General features: G+C 43.0%; 1 protein-coding gene across 4 annotated transcripts in view; it reads right to left on the bottom strand.

The window, feature by feature from the left end:
- The window catches only part of ZCCHC17 (zinc finger CCHC-type containing 17), a 62,482-nt gene extending 49,065 nt beyond the window's left edge, over window positions 1-13,417 (bottom strand). The window contains exons 1-2 of one of the 4 annotated variants that reach the window (XM_055331855.1): window positions 13,317-13,417; window positions 2,553-2,673 (exon numbers count right to left, since the gene is read on the bottom strand). In XM_055331855.1, coding sequence (XP_055187830.1) covers window positions 2,553-2,618 — 66 coding nt within the window. In that variant the 5' untranslated portion in view covers window positions 2,619-2,673; window positions 13,317-13,417. Of the gene's footprint in view, window positions 1-2,552; window positions 2,674-5,690; window positions 5,783-13,316 lie in introns of those variants that run through there. The other 3 variants (XM_055331856.1, XM_055331853.1, XM_055331857.1) reach the window with 3 other exon arrangements.
- Window positions 13,418-13,567: the final 150 nt, after the last annotated feature.

The following is a 13,567-nucleotide window of genomic DNA, read 5'->3' as shown; positions in this document are numbered from 1 at the left end:
AACACCTGACAAAAGAACTTCATCATCAGAAAAATTCATCTCTTTTTTTTTTTAAGATTTTGTTTGTTTATTTGAGAGAAGAAGCAGGTTCCCTGTGAGGAGGGAGCCCGACGTGGGGCTTGATCCCAGAACCCAAGACCACAGCCTGAGCCAAAGGTACATGCTTAACCGACTGAACCACCCAGGCACCCCAGAAAAATTCACTTTGTCTCTAGTGCTACCCACTTCCTTTCCTGAGCCCTAGTAGTAACTCACTGATCTTTGGAGATGCCACAGGCCTTAAAGAAAAAGGACAAGGCTCTGAAAGGCAGAACTTTGTTCACTATTTGCTAGAATGTTATTATCTTTTGTATCTTGAGTTTAGATTACAAGTTAGAATGGACTTAACAGAAGTCAAACAACTGACAGATAAAGTCTGCAACTGACAGATAAAGTCTGCCCTCAAAGGCCTCCCATCATTAGATGAAACTCTTGTCAACCATAAAACAAGTAAGAATAATACTGTTAAAATACTACAGGTACTCATAAGACACTGAAAACAATTTTTTGGCTCTACTTTTGCTTTGAGAAGAAGATAATGGTAATGAATTCCTACTCTATCTCAGGCATAGCTTTTATAGATAATAGCTTATTTAACCATCACGGCAATCCTATAGAAAAAGTTCTTATCTCCATTTAATAAATGAGAAAACTAAGGCTCAGAGAGAGTAAATGGCAGTTTCAAGAATCACACAGTAAATAAAAGGACTATGACAGGAATCCAGGTTTGGTCTGTTCTCCAAATACAATGCTTTCTTCCTCAAAAGCTGATCATTTGGGATGACTGGATGCCTCTAGTTGAGCATCTGCCTTTGATCAGGGCATGATGCCAGGATCTTGGGATCAAGTCCCGTATCAGGCTCCCTATGGGGAACCTGCTTCTCCCTCTATGTCTCTGCCTCTCTTATGAATAAATTAATAAAATTAAAAAAAAAAAAAAGCTGATCATTCAGTCACCAAAGATGTAATGAGTACCTATTATTTTCTACCCACTTACCTGGGACTAAGATCTACAACCACAAACAACACCACACAGGGCTCTGCCCTTATGGAACTTAAGCGTCCTGTGAGGAAGACAGACATTACACAGGTACACAAATACAGGGTGAGCCTATTTATTCATGGTGAGGAAAAGATCCTTGAGGAGACATTAGGGCTAAGACTTAAAACATGAAGAGAAGTTAGTGGGAGAATGGAATAGTTACACATAGCATGTACAAAAGTCCTGAGAAGGAAGCAGGCATAGAATGCTTAGAGTGAGGCACACGTGGGTGGCTCAGTCAGGTAAGTGTCTGCCTTTGGCTCTGGTCATGATCCCAAGGTCCTGAGTTTGAGTCCCACATTGGGCTCCCTGCTCAGTAGGGAGCCTGCTTCTACCTCTAACTGCTGCTCTCCTTGCTTGTGTACTCTGTCAAAGGAATAAATAAAAATCTTAAAAAAAAAAAAATGCTCAGAGTGGTAAAGAGGCCAGAATGGTTTGCGTGTGCATAGAATAGAACAAAACCACACTGTCTGGGTAGGCAAAGTTCAAGTCATGTAGAGCTCATGAAACAACTTTGAATGAATTCAAGTACAATGAGAAGCTGTGAGAAAGCAGCATATTTGATCTGTTTATTAGATGTTATTCTGGCTACAACAGAAAGAATAGGTTGAAGAGGGACTACCATAGATGTAGGGACCCCAATAAGGACAGGCAAGAGATGAAGAGCTTGAACTAATGGGGTGCCACAGGGATAAAGAAATATACAGACAAGAGATATATTTGGGAGGTAGCAATGATACAACTTGTTGATGGACTGGAGAGAGAGAGAAAATCAAGATCAAATCAAGAGGAGAAATGAAGGGATGCCTGGGTGGCTCAGTGGTTGAGCATCTGCCTATGGCGCAGGGCATGATCCCAGGGTCCGGGGATCGAGTTCTGCATCGGGCTCCCTGTGAGGAGCCTGCTTCTCCCTCTGCCTGTGTCTCTGCCTGTGTCTCTCTCTGTCTCTCATGAATAAATAAATAAAATCTTTAAAGAAAAAAAAGAGGAGAAATGAAGGATGACACCCAGACATTTAACATGGATACCTAGAAGGATAATGGTTCATTTGCTGAGATGGGAAAGACTAGAAGAACATATTTAGTTAGAAAATAAAAAATTCAGGGGCACCTGGCTGGCTCAGTTGGTGGAATAAACTGACTCTTGATCTTGAGATTATGAGTTTGAGCCCCATGCTGGGTGTAGAGATTACTTTAAAAATAAATAAATTTCTCCAAAAAAAAAATCAGTTTAAAACATAAACTAGACCTGCTGTGAGGTATCCAAATGAAGATGTCAAGTATGCAGTTAGGAGTCTGGAGCTTAGAGGAAATACAAATAATAGCCAGATGCTCCACTAGTCCCTTCTGTTTGAACTGTGATACTCCACATATTCTCAAGTGGACAGGAGTTCCAAACCCAGTGGCTTTTCACCTCCCATCTATGCTTAACATAAATGGTAGGTTTTCTTTTCAAGGTCAAAAGAGTATACCTCTCCTTGGAAAATAGTGTAGAGAGCAGGCAAGTTCTCCATGGTCTCGGGTCTTCCTGAATTCATCCTTAATGTTCTATGGCTCCTCCATTTCTCTTCTGCCAAAGTTAATTCAAGTGTCCTATCACAAAGAAATAAGACAGGCAACAATGTGAAAGACATCTGCATTAAAAAAGAAATGTACATATAATCCACAGCTAGTCTCTACAGAATAACAGCATTAGATTTAACACTATGCACTTTCATCCACATCTCTTTTGCCCACTGTGATCTTGAGGAGTTGTGGAAAATTTGATACTTACCCAAGACCATTAGTCTGGGTTGGTTTTTTTTTTTTCCTTTCTAATTGCTATTGTTACTATCCTTTTGTCAAGGGAAGGCTTTTGAGATGTGTGTGAGACTGTATCTTTAAAAAGGGAATAATAATAGTAATAAGAGCTAACACTTATCAAGAATGTACTATGTCCAGGTACTTTGCTAAGCACTAGACATCTAATGTCTAGTTTTAATCCTCAAAACTCTCAAGATGTAGTTTTTTTTTTTTTTAAGATTTTATTTATTTATTCATGAGAGACACAGAGAGAGAGAGGCAAAGACAGGCAGAGGGAGAAGCAGGCTCCATGCAGGGAGCCCGACATGGGACTCGATCCCGGGTCTCCAGGATCAGGCCCTGGGCTGAAGGCGGCACTACACTGCTGAGCCACCCGGGCTGCCCTGTTTCTTATATAAATGAGAAAACCAAGGTTTCCAGAGGTCAAATTACTAGGCCTATGTCAAAAAGCTACGAAATAGTAGAGTCAAACTCTGGCTGACACCTGAGTCCCTGCTTTTAAGCCCTATGCTAGGTGTTAGTCTGAAGTAACTTCAAAAAGAGAGAATAGCTTACTTTTTTCCTTATAAAGTTAAAACACACATGTTCATTTTAAAAGTCCAGACAATAATACATTCATAATAAAGAAAAAATCATCCAAAATTAAATTTTGTTTATATTCTTTAAAACTTTTTCATATGTAGATTTTTATTTATTTATTTTTAAAGATTTTATTTATTTATTCATGAGAGACAGAGAGACAGAGAGAGAGAGAGAGAGAGAGGCAGAGACATAGGCCAAGGGAGAAGCAGGCTCCCCATAAGGAGCCTGATGTGGGACTGGATCCCAGATCCAAGGATAACACCCTGGGCCAAAGGCAGATGTTCAACCACCGTGCTACCAGGTGTCCCTATAGAAGAGACTTTTTTTTTTTTTTATGATAGTCACAGAGAGAGAGAGAGAGAGGCAGAGACACAGGCAGAGGGAGAAGCAGGCTCCATGCATCGGGAGCCCGACGTGGGATTCGATCCCGGGTCTCCAGGATCGCGCCCTGGGCCAAAGGCAGGCGCCAAACCGCTGCGCCACCCAGGGATCCCCTAGAAGAGACTTTTTAATTGAATTATGAAATTACAAATCATTAGCAGCCATTTTCTTATATATTTTAGTAATTCATATACACACATACACTTTTTTTTTTTTTACAATTTATTTGAGAGAGAAAGAGAGAGAGAGAGGGCACACATGCGCCACACAATGGGGAGGTGCAGAGAGAGAGGAAGAGTCTTAAGCCGACTCCAAACAGTGTGGAGCCCAATGCAGGGCTCAATCTCACGACCCTCAGATTACAACCTGAGCCTAAGCACCTCTACACCTCTTTTTTTTAATACCTACATAATAATCCATTCTTAGATGCACCAAATCTACTTAACTATTTATGAATCATGTTAAAATGCAGACTGCAATTCAGGAGGTCTGAGGTGGCACCTGAGACTGTACATTTCCAGCTCCCAGATGATGCTGATCCTGCCTGAGTAGCAAGTCTTACAGCTTTGGAATTGGAAGGGAGCTTAGAGATACTCTTGCTCAGTCTCCTATTTTAAATAGAGAGAGAACTAGCAGTCTAGTGGCTCTTAATCATGCTACTGTACTCTGCTGGATAAATCACTGCTACATAAAGATAAATCCAATGGTACTGCCCTCGGTTCTCGTTTCCCTCCCAATTACAACTGATGACAATAAGACTTGAAACACTATTGTCCTTAGGTTTTTATAACCAAATACTTTCTTCTCACCTCAATCCCCTCACTTTCACGTGTTTTTTTTTTAAGATTTCATTTATTTATTTGAGAGTGAGAAAGAGAAAGAGAGCAGGGGAAGGGGTAGAGGGAGAAGCTGACTCCCAGCTGAGTAGGGAGCCTGATGTGGGGCTCAATCCCAAGACCCCAGGATCACAACCCAAGCCAAAGAAAGACGCTCAACCAATGAGCAACCCAGGCACCCTGACCCCACTCACTTTCATATGACAACTTCAGGGTCCTAGTTTTGGAAAGTCTTCCCTGGGATCCCTGGGTGGCGCAGCGGTTTGGCGCCTGCCTTTGGCCCAGGGCGTGATCCTGGAGACCCGGGATCGAATCCCACATCGGGCTCCCGGTGCCTGGAGCCTGCTTCTCCCTCTGCCTATGTCTCTGCCTCTCTCTCTCTCACTGTGTGCCTATCATAAATAAATAAAAAATCTAAAAAAAAAAAAAAGGGAAGTCTTCCCTTTTTTTTTTTAAGATTTTATTCATGAGAGAGAGAGGCAGAGACACAGGTAGAGGGAGAAGCAGGCTCCATTCAGGGAGCCCGATGTGGGATTCAACCCCGGGACCCCAGGATCACACCCTGGGCCAAAGGCAGGCGCTATACCACTGAGCCACCCAGGGATCCCCAAAAGTCTCCCTTATCTACAGGACCATCCATTACTGAATTGCCTCACTTACAAGAGAAATGAAAGAAAATGCTATCAGCCTTCCAAATCCTGGTGCTAGTATCATCTCCAGGTTCCTACATCCTTATTGTTGAGTTCCGTAACACAACTTCGTATCCTTATAACAAACTTGCCCTTTTCGGCTTAGATCACCCCCAGGTGGTTTTTATTACTTCACTAACAGTACATAGAATGGAGGCAGATGGTCAGTTCTTGAGAAATGGCTGATAAACAGGTTAAATCCAAGTATCACCACCTGGTTGGATTCTGCCTCTTCCAATTCCCAACTATGCAAGATCATCTCCAATCTTTGCCTCCCTCTGACTAGCACTTCTCACATCTTAGAACAAAGGTTACTGACCTGAAGCCAGTGGCTCTATCAAGAGATCTTAATTCCTCCAGCTCTTGGAGCACTAGTGAAGTATAGAATCCATTTGGCATCAGCAGCTAGGACACCTAAATTGAACTCAAATATCTTACTCTAGCACCTGTCATGGAAAGAGCAATAAAAGTATAAACTTTAGTTTCTTGATTCTTACATATTTCTGTTTGTGGTAAGTATATGGCCACGTAACTTAAAGCTCTCCTGTTGGCTCCTTCCATAGAACAGCAGCCTGAGAAACCCTTTGCAATTCTTCAAGAAAGTGGCATGCATTATTGTTCATGAAACCCTGAATAGATAGAACAGTAACAGGTTTAGAAATTCAGGAAAGTAGAGGGTTGCCATTTTAAAAAATGGAACTTAAAACTTTCTTTCAAGTTATGTTCTGTAGAAACCTGGAGTTCTATGGTGGTTATTCAGAAGCTCCTTAGTTATCTAGAGTTTTTTTTTAAAGATTTGAGAGAGAGAGAGAGAGAGAGAGAGAGAGAGAGAGAGAAATGTGCACACCAAGAGTAGTTGTGAAGCTAGCAGGCCCTCTTCAGTAATTTTTTTTAACGATTTTATTTATTTATTCATGAGAGACACGGGGGGGGGGGGGGGGGGGGGGGGAGGGGGAGGGGGAGGGAGAGGGAGAGGGAGAGAGAGAGAGAGAGAGAGAGAGAGAGAGAGAGAGAGAGAGAGAGAGAGAGGCAGAGGGAGGAGCAGGCTCCTTGTGGGATTCAATCCTGGCACCCCAGGATCGCGCCCTGAGCTGAAGGCAGCAGCTTAACCACTGAACTACCCAGGCGTCCTTCTCTTCAGTAATTAGAGACTGATTATTGTAACTGACTGATTATTGCTATTTCCCACCTGTCTACCCAGCCTTGGTGGTGGACCTTGGGAACAAGGAGGAGTGGGGGTTACAGGAGGAGGGCCTACTTTTAATAATGTGTATTCTGCTTTGATCCAATTTACCTATTAAGCGTCTATATTAAAAAAAAAAAGCGTCTATATAAGAGTTCATTTGGGAAAAAAAAGAGTCCTGCTGTTTTGGAAGTTTGTAAAAACATTGAAATAGAGTCCACTCAAACAGGGCCACATCTGGGGATCCCTGGGTGGCGCAGTGGTTTGGCGCCTGCCTTTGGCCCAGGGCGCGATCCTGGAGGCCTGGGATCGAGTCCCGCGTCGGGCTCCCGGTGCATGGAGCCTGCTTCTCCCTCTGCCTGTGTCTCTGCCTCTCTCTCATGCTCTGTGTCTCTCATGAATAAATAAATAAAATCTTTTTTTTTAAAAACAAAAAACAAAAAAAAAAAAACAGGGCCACATCTGTAGACTTTAAAGAGCAAGTAAATTGAAAAGATTGAGGTACACCACTTAGAGTTGCTTTGCAATAATTCTGGAAGCAGAATATCTACCTTAATGCTTGATTTTCCTTGAATGTTTTAAACAATATAATATGCAGGGAGGCAACAGGGACCCAGTTACCAGCCACCTACTTCCCAAAGCAAGGGACAGAGCAAGGAAAGTACACTGTGGGAATGAGAGGTGTGGCAGAGGAATAGTGGCCCAGAGTGAGGTTAGAGCCTAGGTTGGCGAGGAATAAATTTGCAAAGAGCAACCAGTGTGGAAAGGAGCAGGGTAATGATGACATCCACATATTGGGCTGTCCAGAATGATGAATCAGTACCCAAGAATGGAGAAGCACGGCCTGGAGACTAGAGGTAGTAATGCAATGTTAACTTTTTGATTATACTAGTTATATTGTGGTTATTTGGGAGAATGTCTTTGTTTAGAGGAAAATCAAGTATTTAGGAAAGATAGAGGCATCTGGTCAGCAACTTAACTCTCAAATGATTCATAAATGTTATTTGTATTGTACCTCCACAATTTTGTTATTGTTTCAAAGTTGTTGTTTTTTTAATGTGCATGTAATAGAAAAAGAAAAAGAAAAAAACATATCCTGCTCTCCCTTTCTCTCAAGCAATGAGAAGTCCATAGAACAATATTAAATTGGTAAGATACTTCAAAGTACCTTCGGAACTTCATTTCATGTGTCACCTTACTGATCTGGCCAAGATTTTTGTTGTTGCATTTAAGTTTGTTGGGATTTAGATTTATTATGGTTGCTACAGAATAGAACTAATTGGATAGAACCTTGAGAGTTGAAGGAATTCTTATTGATCTTTAATCTGTGTATAAAAATTGAGAGGAGAATCAATTGGCAGGTAAAAATACTAGGATATGAGCAAAGACAGAATAATGACTGCAGAGCCTGCGTTCTCAACCACTATTGTACACTGCCTTAAAAAGAATTTGCAGTGTACATCTAAAACTTATAAGAATTTCTAACATGAATTAAGTCCCAACATTAGAGATTCCAATGGAGAGTCATCATCAGAATGGTATCATTCATGGAGGAGGTAATGATGAGCTGGATTCTTTCATCCAAACATGTAATCAAGGACCATTTCTCATTTGGTTGTCTGTTCCCAGTGTCTGGTATACAGTTGGTACTGAAAAAAATTTTTTTAATAAGTGAATAGAGCCTCACTATGTGCCAAACACAGGTAGAGAAAGAAGGGAGAAAGCATTCTGGTCTAAAGAATGCAGAGGAGGGGTGCCTGGGTGGCTCAGTCAGTTAAGTGTCTGCCTTTGGCTCAGGTCATGATCCGGGAGTCCAGGGATCAAGGCCCGCATCAGGCTCCCTGCACAGCGGAGTCTGTTTCTCCCTCTGCCCTTCCCCCGCTTGCTCCCTCTCTCTCTTTCCCAAAATCTTAAAAGAGAAAGAAAAGAAAAGAAAAGAAAAGAAAAGAAAAGAAAAGAAAAGAAAAGAAAAGAAAAGAAAAGAAAAGAAAAGAAAAAGAAAAGCAGAGGAAATGAGTTCTGCCAGATCAGGTGGGAGTCTTTCAAATGTCAAACTGGAAGCCAAACTTCCTCCTTCCCACCAATTTATTGAATGACTATCTTAGATAGATGTTTCTTCCTTTTTAACTTCAGTCATGATCAATTGAGAAAATGTCCAAAAGCAGGAGAGAGAAAGAACAGTAAAACACAAAACAAAAACAAAATCATCTCACACACACACAAATAGTCTCATAAGTACCGCGCGCTAACCGATTGCGCCACTGGAGCTCCAACACAAATAGTCTCATAAAATGTGAAAGCTGAAAAGGAATTCTGGAGTTCATGCAGCCCTCTTATTTAACTGAAAATGAGGCTAACTGAGGTCAAGTGACTCGACAAAGGCTACTGGCTCTAGACCCCATGACCAGTACTCACTCTCCTATCCCACACTTATAATCAATAAACCTAGAGAGGTCTTATCCAAGTCCTCTGATTTTTTTAAGATTTTATTTTTTATTTATTCATGAGAGACACAGAGAGAGAGAGAGACAGAGAGAGAGGCAGAGACACAGGCAGAGGAAGAAGCAGGCCCCATGCAGGGAGCCGGATGTGGGACTCATCCCGCGTCTCCAGGATCACGCCCCAGGCTGCAGGCGGCAATAATCCGCTGGGCCACCGGGGCTGCCCTACTTGAGTGTTTATTTGCCATCCATTACCCTAAAAGTTTTACTTCTCTTAACTATTTAATTCTTTTTGACCACTCTACAAGATAGGCAATTATCGCTGACATTCCATAGATGAAGAAACTAAGACATGAGAGTTTAAGTAATTTGCTTAAGATTACAAACCCAGGAATGGAGAGGAGATTCAAATACCATGAACATCTTTCCTTTTCTTTCTAGACTATGAAATTCCTCTGAGCATGCCCTTGTGTTACACATTGTCTGTCACTGTCCCAAAATCTCCAGTGTTTAGCACAGTGTAAAACATACTGAAATTTATATCTGAATACTGAAGTACTTCATTTTATCCTATTTTAAATTGTTAGTTAAGGGGCGCCTGGGTGGAGGCACCTGGATGGCTCAGTCGGTTAAGCATCTGCCTTCGGCTCAGGTCATGATTTCAGGGTCCTGGGATTGATCCCTTCATCAGGCTCCTCTCTCAGCAAGGACTCTGCTTCTCCCTCTCCTTCTCCCCATTCAAACTTTCTCTCTCATTCTCTCTCTCAAATAAATAAATTTTAAAAATTAAAAAAATATATATTATTAAACTGTTAGTTAACTCATCAATTCAGCATATTTATGATGTTTATGTCAGGCTCTGTGCTAGGCACTTCATAAACCTTTCAATCTTTAAAGCAACTTATAAAGTAGATACCCCTGTTTACAGAAATGAAGTAATTTGCCCAAAACTCATAGCTAAAAAGAGACAAATATTAGGCCATTTCAAGACCACATACATGCCACTAAATCACCTCTTTTAACACAGTCCCTGCCCTCAAAGACTTCCTAGTCTGGTAGGGATAACGGTAACCAATTACAATGCAGTGTGATCAGAGCTATAGTGGCTAGGTTCAAAGTACTGGGAAAAAAGAGAGCAAGGGTTTGGGGGACACAGGGAAGTTTAAGAGGTGACAACCGAATAGGACTTCAAAGATAAAAGGAAATACTGTAGCAGAGGATACTGTTCTTTAACCTCATTAGAACCTAATCTATTGAACTCTACTTTCTTCCAACCTATTAGCCCTCTCCAACTTGGATTCCACAACCCATCATTTCAGTAATACCCTGACCTCCTTTTAACTCCGTGCCTTTACAGCTCACCTATCTGGCAGGAGTAGAGTATAGCTGCAGACAACAGAACTCATGCTACCTAAGTTGAGCAGAAAGGGAGTTATTGCCAGGTATTATGTGGCTTACAAAATTACTCGAAGGGCTAAAGGAGCAGGTCTCTTAGAACTTACAGGAAGAAGTTGTAACTCACAAAATAAGTCTTTGCCATGATAAAGAAAGTTATGGCTATCATTGCAGAAAGTCACTGAACCAGAAAGTTGTTGACTAAAAAAAATCTACTGCCTCTGTTATGACACTTGCCAGCAAAACTGGATGGCTCTCACCCTCTTTGTCTCCACATCTAACTCGGTTCCAAATTCAATTCTCCCCTTAGGTACAAAGGAATCTAGGAAATCATTTTTAGCATCCCAAACTGTTCAGTAATAGAAAGCACATTAAGAGGTAGAAAAGTGTGTTGAACATGTAAAATCCAGTCCTCACCATACCTGGATACATTTTCTCCATGCCCACACTGAACAGCCTCCTGTTGCTAGGAAAAAACATTATGATCTCCAACCTCAAATGGGTCCTTAATTTTGCAAGACAATTGTACATTTCTCTCGTCAACTCATTCTCCCACAATCTACAATGACTTTCAGACTTTCTGCAAACTTCTAAAATTTCTGCCCTCCTCTCACTCTATGTATATGGTCCCATCACCTATGTAACAGAAAATATAAAAGCTAAGAGATAGGAACTCATTTTACCAGTACAAAACACACGAACAACCTGTATTGGTTGCCTTCATTTCCTTCTTCCTTTCTGTTAACTGGACAAACTGTCCGATTTCCTAAGATTGCTCTAACTGTACTTTGGATTCCATCCATTCCCAAGTTTCAGAACAGTATCAATGACCCAATTCCTTTCTTGTGTTTTCAATTTCTCTGTCACTCTGGGTCCTTGGTGACTTCTCATCTCCTTCAGCTTCCACATCCTTTCCTCTACAATTGTATGTATGAAAAATACTCCCTAGATTCACTGCCTCCATTTCCTTCCCTGAATCTCTGCCTCATATCTGGCTTCTAGTCCCATCACACCAACTTTCACAAAGGACACCATAAGCTCCACAATGATAAAGCCCATAGGTTATTTTTCAGTTCTCATATTTTCTAATACAGACCATTTCCTGTTGCTGAGACAACATTCCTCTGGTCCTCCACTCTCGTGCTTTTGTTTCTCTTGTGGACTCATGCTCCCATTCTTGACCATTACATGTTGGGACCACTCAAGGTTCTTGATCTTAACCACACCCATGGCTCAATTATCACCTATGTGCAAATTACTCCCACTAAACATTTCCCAAAATATCTCAGAGTCCCAACGGTGTATTTCAAACTGCCTCCTGGATGTCAGGAATGACCTCTCCCTTCCCCTTCCAAAAAAAAAAAAACTACCTTGTTGTGGGGCGCCTGGGTGGCTCAGTCAGTTAAGCATCTGCCTTTGGCTCAGGTCATGAGCCCAGGGTCCTGGGATCGAACCCCACACTGGGCTCCCTACTCGGCATGGAGCCTGCTTCTCCCTCTCCCCCTCCCCCCTGCTTGTGCACTTATTTTATTTAAGTAAATAAAATCTAAAAACAACCAAACAAACAAACAAAAAAAAAACACAAAAAAAAAACTACCCAGTTGCATAAGCCTGAAACCTGAGATTTGATTTCTCTTTCACTCCCTGAATCCACTCCATCACTAATTCCTGATTTTAGCTCCTTTTTATCTCTAGCATCTGTCCAGTTCTCTGTAGTTGTACCAATACCTCAGTCCTCATTACTAATATCTCTCACCTAAATGGTCTATCTGCATCCATCTCTCCTCCAATCTGTTTATGCTACTGAGTGATCAAGCCACCACCTGTCCCATCACACCACTCTCTCCCCCCACAAAAACAAAAACAAAACAAAACAAAACAAAACAGCTCGGTCGTTTCCCATCAGTCCTGCACCTCTACCCACCTCCAGCTGCATCCTGTACCAGACCCTCCTTCATTCCCTCTGAAATAGCCATAGTGGCCTCTTTCTGCCTTTCAGTCATTTTCCTCCCATTTGCCGCAGGGCCCCTGCACATGTTGTTCTATAAGGAACGCTCTGCCTTCCTCCCTTGACCCAAATAATTACAATTCTTCCTTTAGGTATCAGCTCGGGCATCTTTTCCTCACAGAGGCTTTTCTGCTTATTGCAGACACTCATAACATCAGGCACCTCTCCTAGGCAGCACGTATTTTAAAGCTCTTAGTGAGATCACTGTTTAACATGCTTGCCCTCTCGGATTCAAATCCCTGAGGTCAGGGACCATCTTTGTTGTTGTTGTTGTTGTTGTTTTTTAATTTATTTATTCATGAGAGACGGGGGGGGAGGGGGTGCAGAGACACAAGCAGAGGAAGAAGCAGGCCCCATGCAGGGGGCCCGACGTGGGACCATCTTTGGTTCACGATGTTTCCTCTCAGGGCTCTTTCCAATAAACACCAGTCGGACGATTAAGGAGACCTAGTTCCCAGATATGAATCCGAATTTCTCAACAGGACTGTGCTCTGGAGAAGCAGCAGTCGGGTACTCCTCTCATCCCTGTCTCTCCCAGGGGCACAGAGCAGGCCCTCGTAAAAGGCTGCAGGACCAGTGGCAGAAACAAGCCGGCCTCCTCAGTCAGAGAGAGGAGCCTGGTGGAGCTGGGAGACAGGCCCTTCCTCCCTGGGGGCGTTCGGCACAGGCACAGGGCTGGACACGGCAGGCGCTGGACGAACGAGTCGGCGGACGAGGGCCCCGGGCGGCCGCAGAGACCCCAAAGCCCTGCTCCGCCTAGAAGGGGAACCCAGGCTGCTACGCGCCGACGCTGGGACCCCGGGGCCCGCCTCAGACCCCTGCAAACCTTCAGCTGAGAAGAGCCAGGCTCACGTCACACAACCGAGGCGCCGTCTCTAGATGCCGCCGCCACCCACCCTCGACCTTCCTTCCACTTACTCTGGGTCAGCTCCGGGTCTCCCGGCCGCAGCATTGCGCGAAACGCCAAAACCAGACAACGCTTCCACCCACAAGACCCAGCGCGCCTAGGTGGGACTCCAGCTCCACCCACCAATCCCAGCACCGCACTCCCGTGACGCCAGAAAGATCTGACCAATAAAAGAAGAGTATTCAGGGAGGCGGTGCAGAGGGGATTGCTGCAGACCGATTGGTTACTCCAAGCCGGAAGTTCTGGGGGAAGAACTAAGTCG

The sequence above is a fragment of the Nyctereutes procyonoides genome, unplaced genomic scaffold (assembly GCF_905146905.1).
Source record: "Nyctereutes procyonoides isolate TBG_1078 unplaced genomic scaffold, NYPRO_anot_genome, whole genome shotgun sequence".
In the NCBI taxonomy this organism is placed as follows: domain Eukaryota; kingdom Metazoa; phylum Chordata; class Mammalia; order Carnivora; family Canidae; genus Nyctereutes; species Nyctereutes procyonoides.
This window is presented reverse-complemented; position numbering and strand designations above follow the sequence as displayed.